The sequence below is a fragment of the Petromyzon marinus genome, chromosome 74 (assembly GCF_048934315.1).
Source record: "Petromyzon marinus isolate PM22_M1 ecotype Great Lakes invasive population chromosome 74, UKy_Petmar_22M1.pri1.0, whole genome shotgun sequence".
In the NCBI taxonomy this organism is placed as follows: Eukaryota; Metazoa; Chordata; class Hyperoartia; order Petromyzontiformes; family Petromyzontidae; genus Petromyzon; species Petromyzon marinus.
The window spans coordinates 3,906,733-3,921,845 of NC_133740.1; the positions used below are offsets into that span (position 1 = coordinate 3,906,733).

General features: G+C 51.1%; 1 protein-coding gene across 4 annotated transcripts in view; it reads left to right on the forward strand.

The window, feature by feature from the left end:
- Positions 1 to 344: 344 nt before the first annotated feature.
- Positions 345 to 15,113, forward strand: part of SMG7 (SMG7 nonsense mediated mRNA decay factor) — a 90,491-nt gene continuing 75,722 nt past the window's right edge. For 3 of the 4 annotated variants that reach the window (XM_076055994.1, XM_076055995.1, XM_076055996.1), the window contains exons 1-2: positions 345 to 454; positions 3,800 to 3,831. In XM_076055994.1, the coding sequence (XP_075912109.1) occupies positions 429 to 454; positions 3,800 to 3,831 (58 nt within the window). In that variant the 5' untranslated portion in view covers positions 345 to 428. Of the gene's footprint in view, positions 455 to 500; positions 3,419 to 3,799; positions 3,832 to 15,113 lie in introns of those variants that run through there. The other variant, XM_076055997.1, reaches the window with a different exon arrangement.

The following is a 15,113-nucleotide window of genomic DNA, read 5'->3' on the forward strand; positions in this document are numbered from 1 at the left end:
CCCCATACACCCCCCTGCACACCCTCCCCCGCGCCCCCTGCACACCCCCCTGTACACCCCCACCAACCCCCCCCCCGCACACCCTCCCCCACACCCCCCCGCACACCCTCCCCCACACCCCCCCGCACCCTCCCCCCCACACCCCCCCGCACACCCTCCCACGCAGCCCCCCCCCCCCACGTTTAACCAAACCCCCGCACCCCCCCCCCGTACACCCTCCCCCGCACACCACCCCCCGCCCCCTGCAGACCCTCCCCCACACCCCCCCGCACAACCCCTCCCCCCGCACACCCTCCTTCTTACCCCCCCCCCCACGCACTCCCGGAAGTGCAACCCCGCTTCCTGTGCATCACTTCCGGGACCCCTCCATCCCGCCGCCCCCCCCCCCCATCACAAGAAGAAAGATGGCGCCCGTTTAGCGCGCAGACATGGGCGACTGCGCGCTGTGTTTACGGTAACCCCCCTTCTCCTCGCCAACCCCCCCGGCTCCCGTCACCCCGTGCCCCGCCAACGTCGAGCCGCGCGGCCCCGGCGCCGCAGTCCCCAACAGTCCCAGAGTCTCGCCGTGACCCCTATGCGGTCCTCGGGACACTAGGCCTCTACGGGCCCCCCCTTGTTGCCTAGCGAGCCCCGCCGGCCAGGATGTTGCGTCAGGGGTGTGGTGGTCAGGCCGTTGTTGGGGGTTTTTGGGGGGGAATTCTTTTTCCGCAGTCGACTCTCAGTCTGCCGCCGCGAGGCTCCGCTTGAGACACTGGCTTGAATAGTGTTTTGAGCTATTGAACCTTTCCAAGTAAGCTCGAAAGGGCACACGGAATGATTCTCGTTGCATCTGCGTGTACCCGGGGGACGCTTATGGCTCGTAAACATGGCTCACGACGGGAGAAACTGAGTGTCAAGTTGTGTTGCTGGCGTTTTGGGGCGCTCACCCTGGAGAGATTCCGGGGCCAATTCGATCGGAGGGAACGTCGCCAAATACTTGAGAGACAGACAAACAACCATGGCACAACGGACGACGCCGTCTGTGAGAACGGCCACTGCCCTGCAGGCCATCGGCGACTTCTTCCGTGCTGTTGATTGAACAGTTGCAGTTTAACTACGAAGACAGACGCGTTAAAAGCATTACATAATCCACGCGGAGGCATGATTTCCCGTCAGTCGCCTCCTCGCTCCTACGGTGGCTAGGAGATGTTAACTATCTCGCCTGGTATACAGGAGGTCGTGGATTTGAGCCCGACCCTGACAACGCTTTCTGCTGTATATTTTGAGTTTGCGTGTCTCTCTCATCATCATCATCACGGTGGCTATGAGATGTTACATCCCTCACCTGGTATACAGGAGGTCGTGGGTTCGATCCGGACCCTGACGCCTGCTGTATATTTGGAGTTTGCGTCTCTCCTTCCCCGTGGTGGCGTGGAGTTTTCTCCGGGGTTTCCCTCCACATTTAGAAACATACGTTTAAGAGTATTTGTCCGCTTTAAAGTTCTACATGATAAGCTACTTCGTTGGGCTATCAGGCCGCTTCTGCAGAAGAGATGTATAGCTAATTGGGGCTTACCTGGCAAAATAAAAAAAAAAGTTACTGCTCCCGTAAACTTCACTCATCGCCGATTCCTCCACCCGCGTTGAGAACTCGCTCTACCAAACACGAGCTAGCTGTGTTGTGTCCTCCAGACTGTTCCACCACCACGCGAGAAGTCACAGCAACACACATGCCCACTGATTCACTCGGCCCACTGATTCACTCTCCCCACTCATTCGCTCGGCCCACTGATTCACTCGCCGACCTACTCGCCACACTGCTGGTCAAAACAATTATCTTTTTTACGTCTTACCTCGCACCGCTTGTTGGAATTCCTTCCCGTCGACTTTTTCCTCAAACTCTCGTAATAGTAGTAATAACCTTGGGACCTCCTTTGCCAGTGTCAAAATATAGGAATAGGTTTTCCCCTTTTTTTTCTGGCAACAAAACAGGTGTTAAGATGTTAAAACACCAAACTGAAACCTTTTGAAAGGAATAATGTCTGCATTAACCACAGATACTTGTAGGTGAAAATATTTTCAAATATTTGTTTTGTAACCTTTGCTTAAATTAAGAACCGTGTTACTTATCCAACGGTTATGTCGTGTTGTGTATTACAGCTATGATAGTGATCATTGTTGCTGGCCGTTTGACGTTTTGGGACTACTCATTTAATGCTGTAAAAACAAGAAATAACTTGTTAGATTCGCTGCCAAAATACCTTAAAGCAAGAGAAAGATTAGCACAAACACGCTTGCGTAGTAGTAGTCTCGACTGGTACGCACGCTCGCTGTGCAGACCTGCGATGTTTCATACTATTCACAAACGTAACAACATCATGAGGTTAAGAATCAGCACTAACAGAATTTGGCCCAAGTTTACACGAGTATTTGTGTTGATATTTTGAATTGTATTACTAATAAACTATTAAAAAAACTGTTTTTAAATTTTACCAGGTAAGACCCACTGAGCTATAGAGTTATTTTACAGAACTATATAGCCACCTGGCCACAAATGATAGCCCAATGAAGTTCCTTATGTGAAAATGTATAGCAGCCAAATATTCGAAACGCATGATTTTAAATATGGAGGGAAAAATCGGAGTACCCGGAGAAAAATCCACGGGGAGAACATCCAACTCCAAATATGCAGCAGGCGTCAGGATAGGGATTGAATCCACAACCTCCTGTGGACCAGGCAAGGTTGTTAACATCTCGCCACCGTGGCACCCCAAGGACGGGAGTGACAACCAAGAGAGGGAACGCGCCCAGAGAGATTGTCCACAGAGGAGACGCAGCGATGAAATTGGCTCCTCTCGTGCAGGCGCTTGGTGGATTGCTACATTGCAGGACCGTGAGAGATGGGATGGCTTGGGGAGGCCTTTGTCCAGCATTGGAGTGATTCTGGTTGATGAGGATGATGACATTTGGGGAGTCTAGGCCGGCTCAGATGTCACTCGGCCCTGATGTTGGCCGCGGACGGGAATCAAATTTAGTGAGGCTGGGGCTCCTACGGGTGCGCCAAACCACTGCGCCACCACTCCCCTACTACTGTACTACAGACACATCTTAAAAGTGGCCCTAGGTTTTTGTTAGCGAGCGCCTATTTAAGGCAGCATGGTGCACAAGGGAATAGTGTGGCCAGCACCAAACCTTTCAGCCTTGTGCATATGTTGAACCTTTTCCGCACCATACGTAGCCAACTGCGCTAATTGGAGGTGTGGGCGAAGGACAACAACCTAAACACAAAATGCAGTTTCCAAAGAAATTAGTTTGTCAATATTGATTATTTGAAAGTGCACAGCTCCAGTGGCTGCCTAATATCGGACGGAAGAGCGTTCCAGACGGCCGCAGAAGCGCATCTGAAAGCTCACAATGCAGTGACCGTCTTCGTTCGATGGTTAGCCACTCACCCACCAACCCAGCCACCCACTCAATCACTCACCCACCCACTCAATCACTCACCCACCCACTCACTCATGTTTCACTTCTTTCGCACCATACATTGCCAACCGTGCGAATGGGAGGTGCAGGAGGCCAAGGACAACTAAACTAAACACAGAAAGCAGTGCTAAAGTTATGAGTTTATCAATCTCGATGATTTCAAAGTGCATAGCTCCCAGCGGCTTCCTAATATCTCCGGTGCCAATGTTCGCCCTTAGTTAACAGTGTGAACGTCAGCGTTATTTACTGGAGCGTCATCGGTAACAGCATTCAATAGTATTGATGGCAGTGGTTACAAATTGTTGTCTCCGGGCACGTTCGTGCGTGCTGTGTGCAGGCAAGCGGAGGCGTTGAAGGCGGACATGGCGGGTAAGAGACGCGGTGGACACCCCTCCGCACCCATCACACCACTTGTCGACGTCCTCACCACTTCTCCCTCCCATCATAAAGTTTCAATAATAACAGCATTCACTCGAAAAAAAAAACGTGACCCCTTTACTCGAAAGCATCACCGGTCATTAATGTTGGTGCTCGGTTTGCTGTCGCCACCCTTTCAGAGTAAAACTTTTTTTTTTTAGCTTGGTCTGTGCTTCTGTATGTACGTGTGTGAGTGTAGACAGCCCATTGTGTGTGTCTCATGCACTGTGTCTGAGTGTAGATGGCTCACAGTGTGTGTGAGAGTGTAAACAGCCCTCTGTGTGTGTGTCTCACGCACTGTGTCTGAGTGTAGATGGCTCAAAGTGTGCGTGAGAGTGTAAACAGCCCACTGTGTGTGTCTCACGCACTGTGTCTGAGTGTAGATGGCTCACAGTGTGTGAGAGTGTAAACAGCCCTCTGTGTGTCTCACGCACTGTGTCTGAGTGTAGATGGCTCACAGTGTGTGAGAGTGTAAACAGCCCTCTGTGTGTGTGTCTCACGCACTGTGTCTGAGTGTAGATGGCTCACAGTGTGTGAGAGTGCAAACAGCCCACTGTGTGTGTCTCACGCACTGTGTCTGAGTGTAGATGGCTCACAGTGTGTGAGAGTGTAAACAGCCCTCTGTGTGTCTCACGCACTGTGTCTGAGTGTAGATGGCTCACAGTGTGTGAGAGTGTTAACAGCCCACTATGTGTGTGTCTCACGCACTGTGTCTGAGTCTAGATGGCTCACAGTGTGTGTGAGAGTGTAAACAGCCCACTGTGAGTGTCTCACGCACTGTGTCTGAGTGTAGATGGCTCACAGTGTGCGTGAGTGTGTAAACAGCCCACAGCCCACTGTGTGTGTCTCACGCACTGTGTCTGAGTGTAGATGGCTCACAGTGTGTGTGTGTGAGAGTGTAAACAGCCCTCTGTGTGTGTCTCACGCACTGTCTGAGTGTAGATGGCTCACAGTGTGTGTGAGTGTAAACAGCCCTCTGTGTGTCTCACGCACTGTCTGAGTGTAGATGGCTCAGTGTGTGTGAGTGTAAACAGCCCTCTGTGTGTCTCACGCACTGTGTCTGAGTGTAGATGGCTCACAGTGTGTGTGAGTGTAAACAGCCCTCTGTGTGTGTGTCTCACGCACTGTGTCTGAGTGTAGATGGCTCACAGTGTGTGTGAGAGTGGTAACAGCCCACTGTGTGTGTCTCACGCACTGTGTCTGAGTGTAGATGGCTCACAGTGTGTGAGTGTAAACAGCCCTCTATGTGTCTCACGCACTGTGTCTGAGTGTAGATGGCTCACAGTGTGTGAGAGTGTTAACAGCCCTCTGTGTGTGTGTCTCACGCACTGTGTCTGAGTGTAGATGGCTCACAGTGTGTGTGTGTGAGAGTGTAAACAGCCCTCTGTGTGTGTGTCTCACGCACTGTGTCTGAGTGTAGATGGCTCACAGTGTGTGTGAGAGTGTAAACAGCTCACAGTGTGTGTCTCACGCACTGTGTCTGAGTGTAGATGGCTCACAATGTGTGAGAGTGTAAACAGCCCTCTGTGTGTGTGTCTCACGCACTGTGTCTGAGTGTAGATGGCTCACAGTGTGTGTGAGAGTGTAAACAGCCCTCTGTGTGTGTCTCACGCACTGTGTCTGAGTGTAGATGGCTCACAGTGTGTGTGTGTGAGAGTGTAAACAGCCCTCTGTGTGTGTGTCTCACGCACTGTGTCTGAGTGTAGATGGCTCACAGTGTGCGTGAGAGTGTAAACAGCCCTCTGTGTGTGTGTCTCACGCACTGTGTCTGAGTGTAGATGGCTCACAGTGTGTGTGAGTGTAAACAGCCCTCTGTGTGTGTCTCACGCACTGTGTCTGAGTGTAGATGGCTCACAGTGTGTGAGAGTGTAAACAGCCCACTGTGTGTGTGTCTCACGCACTGTGTCTGAGTGTAGATGGCTCACAGTGTGTGTGTGTGAGAGTGTAAACAGCCCTCTGTGTGTGTCTCACGCACTGTGTCTGAGTGTAGATGGCTCACAGTGTGCGTGAGAGTGTAAACAGCCCTCTGTGTGTGTGTCTCACGCACTGTGTCTGAGTGTAAATGGCTCACAGTGTGTGTGAGAGTGTAAACAGCCCACTGTGTGTGTGTCTCACGCACTGTGTCTGAGTGTAGATGGCTCACAGTGTGTGTGAGAGTGTTAACAGCCCACTGTGTGTGTGTCTCACGCACTGTGTCTGAGTGTAGATGGCTCACAGTGTGTGTGCGAGTGTAAACAGCCCTCTGTGTGTGTGTCTCACGCACTGTGTCTGAGTGTAGATGGCTCACAGTGTGAGAGTGTAAACAGCCCTCTGTGTGTGTGTCTCACGCACTGTGTCTGAGTGTAGATGGCTCACAGTGTGTGTGAGAGTGTAAACAGCCCACTGTGTGTGTCTCACGCACTGTGTCTGAGTGTAGATGGCTCACAGTGTGTGTGAGGGTGTAAACAGCCCACTGTGTGTGTATCACGCACTGTGTCTGAGTGTAGATGGCTCACAGTGTGTGTGAGTGTAAACAGCCCTCTGTGTGTGTGTGTCTCACGCACTGTGTCTGAGTGTAGATGGCTCAAAGTGTGTGAGAGTGTAAACAGCCCTCTGTGTGTGTGTCTCACGCACTGTGTCTGAGTGTAGATGGCTCACAGTGTGTGTGAGAGTGTAAACAGCCCACTGTGTGTGTGTCTCACGCACTGTGTCTGAGTGTAGATGGCTCACAGTGTGTGAGAGTGTTAACAGCCCACTGTGTGTGTGTCTCACGCACTGTGTCTGAGTGTAAATGGCTCAGTGTGTGAGAGTGTAAACAGCCCTCTATGTGTCTCACGCACTGTGTCTGAGTGTAGATGGCTCACAGTGTGTGAGAGTGTAAACAGCCCTCTGTGTGTGTGTCTCACGCACTGTGTCTAAGTGTAGATGGCTCACAGTGTGTGTGAGAGTGTAAACAGTCCACTGTGTGTGTGTCTCACGCACTGTCTGAGTGTAGATGGCTCACAGTGTGTGTGTGTGAGAGTGTAAACAGCCCACTGTGTGAGTGTCTCACGCACTGTGTCTGAGTGTAGATGGCTCACAGTGTGTGTGAGAGTGTAAACAGCCCTCTGTGTGTGTCTCACACACTGTCTGAGTGTGGATGGCTCACAGTGTGTGTGAGAGTGTAAACAGCCCTCTGTGTGTGTGTCTCACGCACTGTCTGAGTGTAGATGATTCACAGTGTGTGTGAGAGTGTAAACAGCCCTCTGTGTGTGTGTCTCACGCACTGTGTCTGAGTGTAGATGGCTCGCAGTGTGTGTGAGAGTGTAAACAGCCCTCTGTGTGTCTCACGCACTGTGTCTGAGTGTAGATGGCTCACAGTGTGTGAGAGTATAAACAGCCCTCTGTGTGTGTGTCTCACACACTGTGTCTGAGTGTAGATGGCTCACAGTGTGTGAGAGTGTAAACAGCCCACTGTGTGTGTCTCACGCACTGTGTCTGAGTGTAGATAGCTCACAGTGTGTGAGAGTGTTAACAGCCCACTGTGTGTGTGTCTCACGCACTGTGTCTGAGTGTAGATGGCTCGTAGTGTGTGTGTTAACAGCCCACTATGTGTGTGTGCCTCACGCACTGTGTCTGAGTGTAGATGGCTCACAGTGTGTGTGAGTGTAAACAGCCCTCTGTGTGTGTCTCACACACTGTGTCTGAGTGTAGATGGCTCACAGTGTGTGAGAGTGTTAACAGCCCTCTTTGTGTGTGTCTCACGCACTGTGTCTGAGTGTAGATGGCTCACAGTGTGTGTGAGAGTGTAAACAGCCCTCTGTGTGTGTGTCTCACGCACTGTGTCTGAGTGTAGATGGCTCACAGTGTGTGTGAGAGTGTAAACAGCCCACTGTGTGTGTCTCACGCACTGTGTCTGAGTGTAGATGGCTCACAGTGTGTGTGAGGGTGTAAACAGCCCACTGTGTGTGTATCACGCACTGTGTCTGAGTGTAGATGGCTCACAGTGTGTGTGAGTGTAAACAGCCCTCTGTGTGTGTGTGTCTCACGCACTGTGTCTGAGTGTAGATGGCTCAAAGTGTGTGAGAGTGTAAACAGCCCTCTGTGTGTGTGTCTCACGCACTGTGTCTGAGTGTAGATGGCTCACAGTGTGTGTGAGAGTGTAAACAGCCCACTGTGTGTGTGTCTCACGCACTGTGTCTGAGTGTAGATGGCTCACAGTGTGTGAGAGTGTTAACAGCCCACTGTGTGTGTGTCTCACGCACTGTGTCTGAGTGTAAATGGCTCAGTGTGTGAGAGTGTAAACAGCCCTCTATGTGTCTCACGCACTGTGTCTGAGTGTAGATGGCTCACAGTGTGTGAGAGTGTAAACAGCCCTCTGTGTGTGTGTCTCACGCACTGTGTCTAAGTGTAGATGGCTCACAGTGTGTGTGAGAGTGTAAACAGTCCACTGTGTGTGTGTCTCACGCACTGTCTGAGTGTAGATGGCTCACAGTGTGTGTGTGTGAGAGTGTAAACAGCCCTCTGTGTGTGTGTCTCACGCACTGTCTGAGTGTAGATGACTCACAGTGTGTGTGAGAGTGTAAACAGCCCTCTGTGTGTGTGTCTCACGCACTGTGTCTGAGTGTAGATGGCTCGCATTGTGTGTGAGAGTGTAAACAGCCCTCTGTGTGTCTCACGCACTGTGTCTGAGTGTAGATGGCTCACAGTGTGTGAGAGTATAAACAGCCCTCTGTGTGTGTGTCTCACACACTGTGTCTGAGTGTAGATGGCTCACAGTGTGTGAGAGTGTAAACAGCCCACTGTGTGTGTCTCACGCACTGTGTCTGAGTGTAGATGGCTCACAGTGTGTGAGAGTGTTAACAGCCCACTGTGTGTGTGTCTCACGCACTGTGTCTGAGTGTAGATGGCTCGTAGTGTGTGTGTGTGAGAGTGTAAACAGCCCACTGTGTGAGTGTCTCACGCACTGTGTCTGAGTGTAGATGGCTCACAGTGTGTGTGAGAGTGTAAACAGCCCTCTGTGTGTGTCTCACACACTGTCTGAGTGTAGATGGCTCACAGTGTGTGTGAGAGTGTAAACAGCCCTCTGTGTGTGTGTCTCACGCACTGTCTGAGTGTAGATGACTCACAGTGTGTGTGAGAGTGTAAACAGCCCTCTGTGTGTGTGTCTCACGCACTGTGTCTGAGTGTAGATGGCTCGCAGTGTGTGTGAGAGTGTAAACAGCCCTCTGTGTGTCTCACGCACTGTGTCTGAGTGTAGATGGCTCACAGTGTGTGAGAGTATAAACAGCCCTCTGTGTGTGTGTCTCACACACTGTGTCTGAGTGTAGATGGCTCACAGTGTGTGAGAGTGTAAACAGCCCATTGTGTGTGTCTCACGCACTGTGTCTGAGTGTAGATGGCTCACAGTGTGTGAGAGTGTTAACAGCCCACTGTGTGTGTGTCTCACGCACTGTGTCTGAGTGTAGATGGCTCGTAGTGTGTGTGTTAACAGCCCACTATGTGTGTGTGCCTCACGCACTGTGTCTGAGTGTAGATGGCTCACAGTGTGTGTGAGTGTAAACAGCCCTCTGTGTGTGTCTCACACACTGTGTCTGAGTGTAGATGGCTCACAGTGTGTGTGAGAGTGTAAACAGCCCTCTGTGTGTGTGTCTCACGCACTGTGTCTGAGTGTAGATGGCTCACAGTGTGTGTGAGAGTGTAAACAGCCCACTGTGTGTGTCTCACGCACTGTGTCTGAGTGTAGATGGCTCACAGTGTGTGTGAGGGTGTAAACAGCCCACTGTGTGTGTATCACGCACTGTGTCTGAGTGTAGATGGCTCACAGTGTGTGTGAGTGTAAACAGCCCTCTGTGTGTGTGTGTCTCACGCACTGTGTCTGAGTGTAGATGGCTCAAAGTGTGTGAGAGTGTAAACAGCCCTCTGTGTGTGTGTCTCACGCACTGTGTCTGAGTGTAGATGGCTCACAGTGTGTGTGAGAGTGTAAACAGCCCACTGTGTGTGTGTCTCACGCACTGTGTCTGAGTGTAGATGGCTCACAGTGTGTGTGAGAGTGTAAACAGCCCTCTGTGTGTGTCTCACACACTGTCTGAGTGTAGATGGCTCACAGTGTGTGTGAGAGTGTAAACAGCCCTCTGTGTGTGTGTCTCACGCACTGTCTGAGTGTAGATGACTCACAGTGTGTGTGAGAGTGTAAACAGCCCTCTGTGTGTGTGTCTCACGCACTGTGTCTGAGTGTAGATGGCTCGCAGTGTGTGTGAGAGTGTAAACAGCCCTCTGTGTGTCTCACGCACTGTGTCTGAGTGTAGATGGCTCACAGTGTGTGAGAGTATAAACAGCCCTCTGTGTGTGTGTCTCACACACTGTGTCTGAGTGTAGATGGCTCACAGTGTGTGAGAGTGTAAACAGCCCATTGTGTGTGTCTCACGCACTGTGTCTGAGTGTAGATGGCTCACAGTGTGTGAGAGTGTTAACAGCCCACTGTGTGTGTGTCTCACGCACTGTGTCTGAGTGTAGATGGCTCGTAGTGTGTGTGTTAACAGCCCACTATGTGTGTGTGCCTCACGCACTGTGTCTGAGTGTAGATGGCTCACAGTGTGTGTGAGTGTAAACAGCCCTCTGTGTGTGTCTCACACACTGTGTCTGAGTGTAGATGGCTCACAGTGTGTGTGAGAGTGTAAACAGCCCTCTGTGTGTGTGTCTCACGCACTGTGTCTGAGTGTAGATGGCTCACAGTGTGTGTGAGAGTGTAAACAGCCCACTGTGTGTGTCTCACGCACTGTGTCTGAGTGTAGATGGCTCACAGTGTGTGTGAGGGTGTAAACAGCCCACTGTGTGTGTATCACGCACTGTGTCTGAGTGTAGATGGCTCACAGTGTGTGTGAGTGTAAACAGCCCTCTGTGTGTGTGTGTCTCACGCACTGTGTCTGAGTGTAGATGGCTCAAAGTGTGTGAGAGTGTAAACAGCCCTCTGTGTGTGTGTCTCACGCACTGTGTCTGAGTGTAGATGGCTCACAGTGTGTGTGAGAGTGTAAACAGCCCACTGTGTGTGTGTCTCACGCACTGTGTCTGAGTGTAGATGGCTCAGAGTGTGTGAGAGTGTTAACAGCCCACTGTGTGTGTGTCTCACGCACTGTGTCTGAGTGTAAATGGCTCAGTGTGTGAGAGTGTAAACAGCCCTCTATGTGTCTCACGCACTGTGTCTGAGTGTAGATGGCTCACAGTGTGTGAGAGTGTAAACAGCCCTCTGTGTGTGTGTCTCACGCACTGTGTCTAAGTGTAGATGGCTCACAGTGTGTGTGAGAGTGTAAACAGTCCACTGTGTGTGTGTCTCACGCACTGTCTGAGTGTAGATGGCTCACAGTGTGTGTGTGTGAGAGTGTAAACAGCCCACTGTGTGAGTGTCTCACGCACTGTGTCTGAGTGTAGATGGCTCACAGTGTGTGTGAGAGTGTAAACAGCCCTCTGTGTGTGTGTCTCACGCACTGTCTGAGTGTAGATGACTCACAGTGTGTGTGAGAGTGTAAACAGCCCTCTGTGTGTGTGTCTCACGCACTGTGTCTGAGTGTAGATGGCTCGCATTGTGTGTGAGAGTGTAAACAGCCCTCTGTGTGTCTCACGCACTGTGTCTGAGTGTAGATGGCTCACAGTGTGTGTGAGTGTAAACAGCCCTCTGTGTGTGTCTCACACACTGTGTCTGAGTGTAGATGGCTCACAGTGTGTGAGAGTGTTAACAGCCCTCTGTGTGTGTGTCTCACGCACTGTGTCTGAGTGTAGATGGCTCACAGTGTGTGTGAGAGTGTAAACAGCCCTCTGTGTGTGTGTCTCACGCACTGTGTCTGAGTGTAGATGGCTCACAGTGTGTGTGAGAGTGTAAACAGCCCACTGTGTGTGTCTCACGCACTGTGTCTGAGTGTAGATGGCTCACAGTGTGTGTGAGGGTGTAAACAGCCCACTGTGTGTGTATCACGCACTGTGTCTGAGTGTAGATGGCTCACAGTGTGTGTGAGTGTAAACAGCCCTCTGTGTGTGTGTGTCTCACGCACTGTGTCTGAGTGTAGATGGCTCAAAGTGTGTGAGAGTGTAAACAGCCCTCTGTGTGTGTGTCTCACGCACTGTGTCTGAGTGTAGATGGCTCACAGTGTGTGTGAGAGTGTAAACAGCCCACTGTGTGTGTGTCTCACGCACTGTGTCTGAGTGTAGATGGCTCACAGTGTGTGAGAGTGTTAACAGCCCACTGTGTGTGTGTCTCACGCACTGTGTCTGAGTGTAAATGGCTCAGTGTGTGAGAGTGTAAACAGCCCTCTGTGTCTCACGCACTGTGTCTGAGTGTAGATGGCTCACAGTGTGTGAGAGTGTAAACAGCCCTCTGTGTGTGTGTCTCACGCACTGTGTCTAAGTGTAGATGGCTCACAGTGTGTGTGAGAGTGTAAACAGTCCACTGTGTGTGTGTCTCACGCACTGTCTGAGTGTAGATGGCTCACAGTGTGTGTGTGTGAGAGTGTAAACAGCCCACTGTGTGAGTGTCTCACGCACTGTGTCTGAGTGTAGATGGCTCACAGTGTGTGTGAGAGTGTAAACAGCCCTCTGTGTGTGTGTCTCACGCACTGTCTGAGTGTAGATGACTCACAGTGTGTGTGAGAGTGTAAACAGCCCTCTGTGTGTGTGTCTCACGCACTGTGTCTGAGTGTAGATGGCTCGCATTGTGTGTGAGAGTGTAAACAGCCCTCTGTGTGTCTCACGCACTGTGTCTGAGTGTAGATGGCTCACAGTGTGTGAGAGTATAAACAGCCCTCTGTGTGTGTGTCTCACACACTGTGTCTGAGTGTAGATGGCTCACAGTGTGTGAGTGTAAACAGCCCACTGTGTGTGTCTCACGCACTGTGTCTGAGTGTAGATGGCTCACAGTGTGTGAGAGTGTTAACAGCCCACTGTGTGTGTGTCTCACGCACTGTGTCTGAGTGTAGATGGCTCGTAGTGTGTGTGTTAACAGCCCACTATGTGTGTGTGCCTCACGCACTGTGTCTGAGTGTAGATGGCTCACAGTGTGTGTGAGTGTAAACAGCCCTCTGTGTGTGTCTCACACACTGTGTCTGAGTGTAGATGGCTCACAGTGTGTGAGAGTGTTAACAGCCCTCTGTGTGTGTGTCTCACGCACTGTGTCTGAGTGTAGATGGCTCACAGTGTGTGTGAGAGTGTAAACAGCCCTCTGTGTGTGTGTCTCACGCACTGTGTCTGAGTGTAGATGGCTCACAGTGTGTGTGAGAGTGTAAACAGCCCACTGTGTGTGTGTCTCACGTACTGTGTCTGAGTGTAGATGGCTCACAGTGTGTGTGAGAGTGTTAACAGCTCACTGTGTGTGTCTCACGCACTGTGTCTGAGTGTAGATGGCTCACAGTGTGTGTGAGAGTGTAAACAGCCCACTGTGTGTGTCTCACGCACTGTGTCTGAGTGTAGATGGCTCACAGTGTGTGTGAGAGTGTAAACAGCCCACTATGTGTGTCTCACGCACTGTGTCTGAGTGTAGATGGCTCACAGTGTGCGTGAGAGTGTAAACAGCCCTCTGTGTGTGTGTCTCACGCACTGTGTCTGAGTGTAGATGGCTCACAGTGTGTGAGAGTGTAAACAGCCCTCTGTGTGTGTGTCTCACGCACTGTGTCTGAGTGTAGATGGCTCACAGTGTGTGTGTGTGAGAGTGTAAACAGCCCACTATGTGTGTGTCTCACGCACTGTGTCTGAGTGTAGATGGCTCACAGTGTGTGTGTGTGAGAGTGTAAACAGCCCTCTGTGTGTGTGTCTCACGCACTGTGTCTGAGTGTAGATGGCTCACAGTGTGTGAGAGTGTAAACAGCCCACTATGTGTGTCTCACGCACTATGTCTGAGTTGAAATGGCCCACAGTGTGTGAGAGTGTAAACAGCCCTCTGTGTGTGTGTGTCACGCACTGTCTGAGTGTAGATGGCTCACAGTGTGTGTGTGTGTGAGAGTGTAAACAGCCCACTATGTGTGTTTCACGCACTGTGTCTCAGTGTAGATGGCTCACAGTGTGTGAGAGTGTAAACAGCCCTCTGTGTGTGTGTCTCACGCACTGTGTCTGAGTGTAGATTCCTGACAGTGTGTGAGAGTGTAAACAGCCCTCTGTGTGTGTCTCACGCACTGTGTCTGAGTGTAGATGGCTCACAGTGTGTGAGTGTAAACAGCCCACTGTGTGTGTGTGAGAGTGTTAACAGCCCTCTGTGTGTGTCTCACGCACTGTGTCTGATTGTAGATGGCTCACAGTGTGTGTGTGAGTGTAAACAGCCCTCTGTGTGTGTGTCTCACGCACTGTGTCTGAGTGTAGATGGCTCACAGTGTGTGTGTGTGTGAGAGTGTAAACAGCCCTCTGTGTGTGTGTCTCATGTGTCTGAGTGTAGATGGCTCAGTGTGTGTGAGAGTGTAAACAGCCCTCTGTGTGTGTGTCTCACGCACTGTGTCTGAGTGTAGATGGCTCACAGTGTGTGTGAGTGTAAACAGCCCTCTGTGTGTGTGTCTCACGCACTGTGTCTGAGTGTAGATGGCTCACAGTGTGTGTGAGTGTAAACAGCCCTCTGTGTGTGTGTCTCACGCACTGTGTCTGAGTGTAGATGGCTCACAGTGTGTGTGTGTGTGAGAGTGTAAACAGCCCTCTGTGTGTGTGTCTCACGCACTGTTTCTGAGTGTAGATGGCTCACAGTGTGTGTGAGTGTAAACAGCCCACTGTGTGTTTCTCACGCACTGTGTCTGAGTGTAGATGGCTCACAGTGTGTGAGAGTGTTAACACCCCACTGTGTGTGTTTCTCACGCACTGTCTGAGTGTAGATGGCTCACAGTGTGTGAGAGTGTTAACACCCCACTGTGTGTGTGTTTCACGCACTGTGTCTGAGTGTAGATGGCTCACATTGTGTGTGAGTGTAAACAGCCCTCTGTGTGTGTGTCTCACGCACTGTCTGAGTGTAAATGGCTCACAGTGTGTGAGTGTAAACAGGCCACTGTGTGTGTGTCTCACGCACTGTGTCTGAGTGTAGATGGCTCGCAGTGTGTGTGAGAGTGTTAACACCCCTCTGTGTGTGTGTTTCACGCACTGTGTCTGAGTGTAGATGGCTCACAGTGTGTGAGTGTAAACAGCCCACTGTGTGTGTGTGTGTGTCTCACGCACTGTCTCTGAGTGTAGATGGCTCAAAGTGTGTGTGTGAGAGTGTTAACAGCCCTCTGTGTGTGTCTCACGCACTGTGTCTGATTGTAGATGGCTCACAGTGTGTG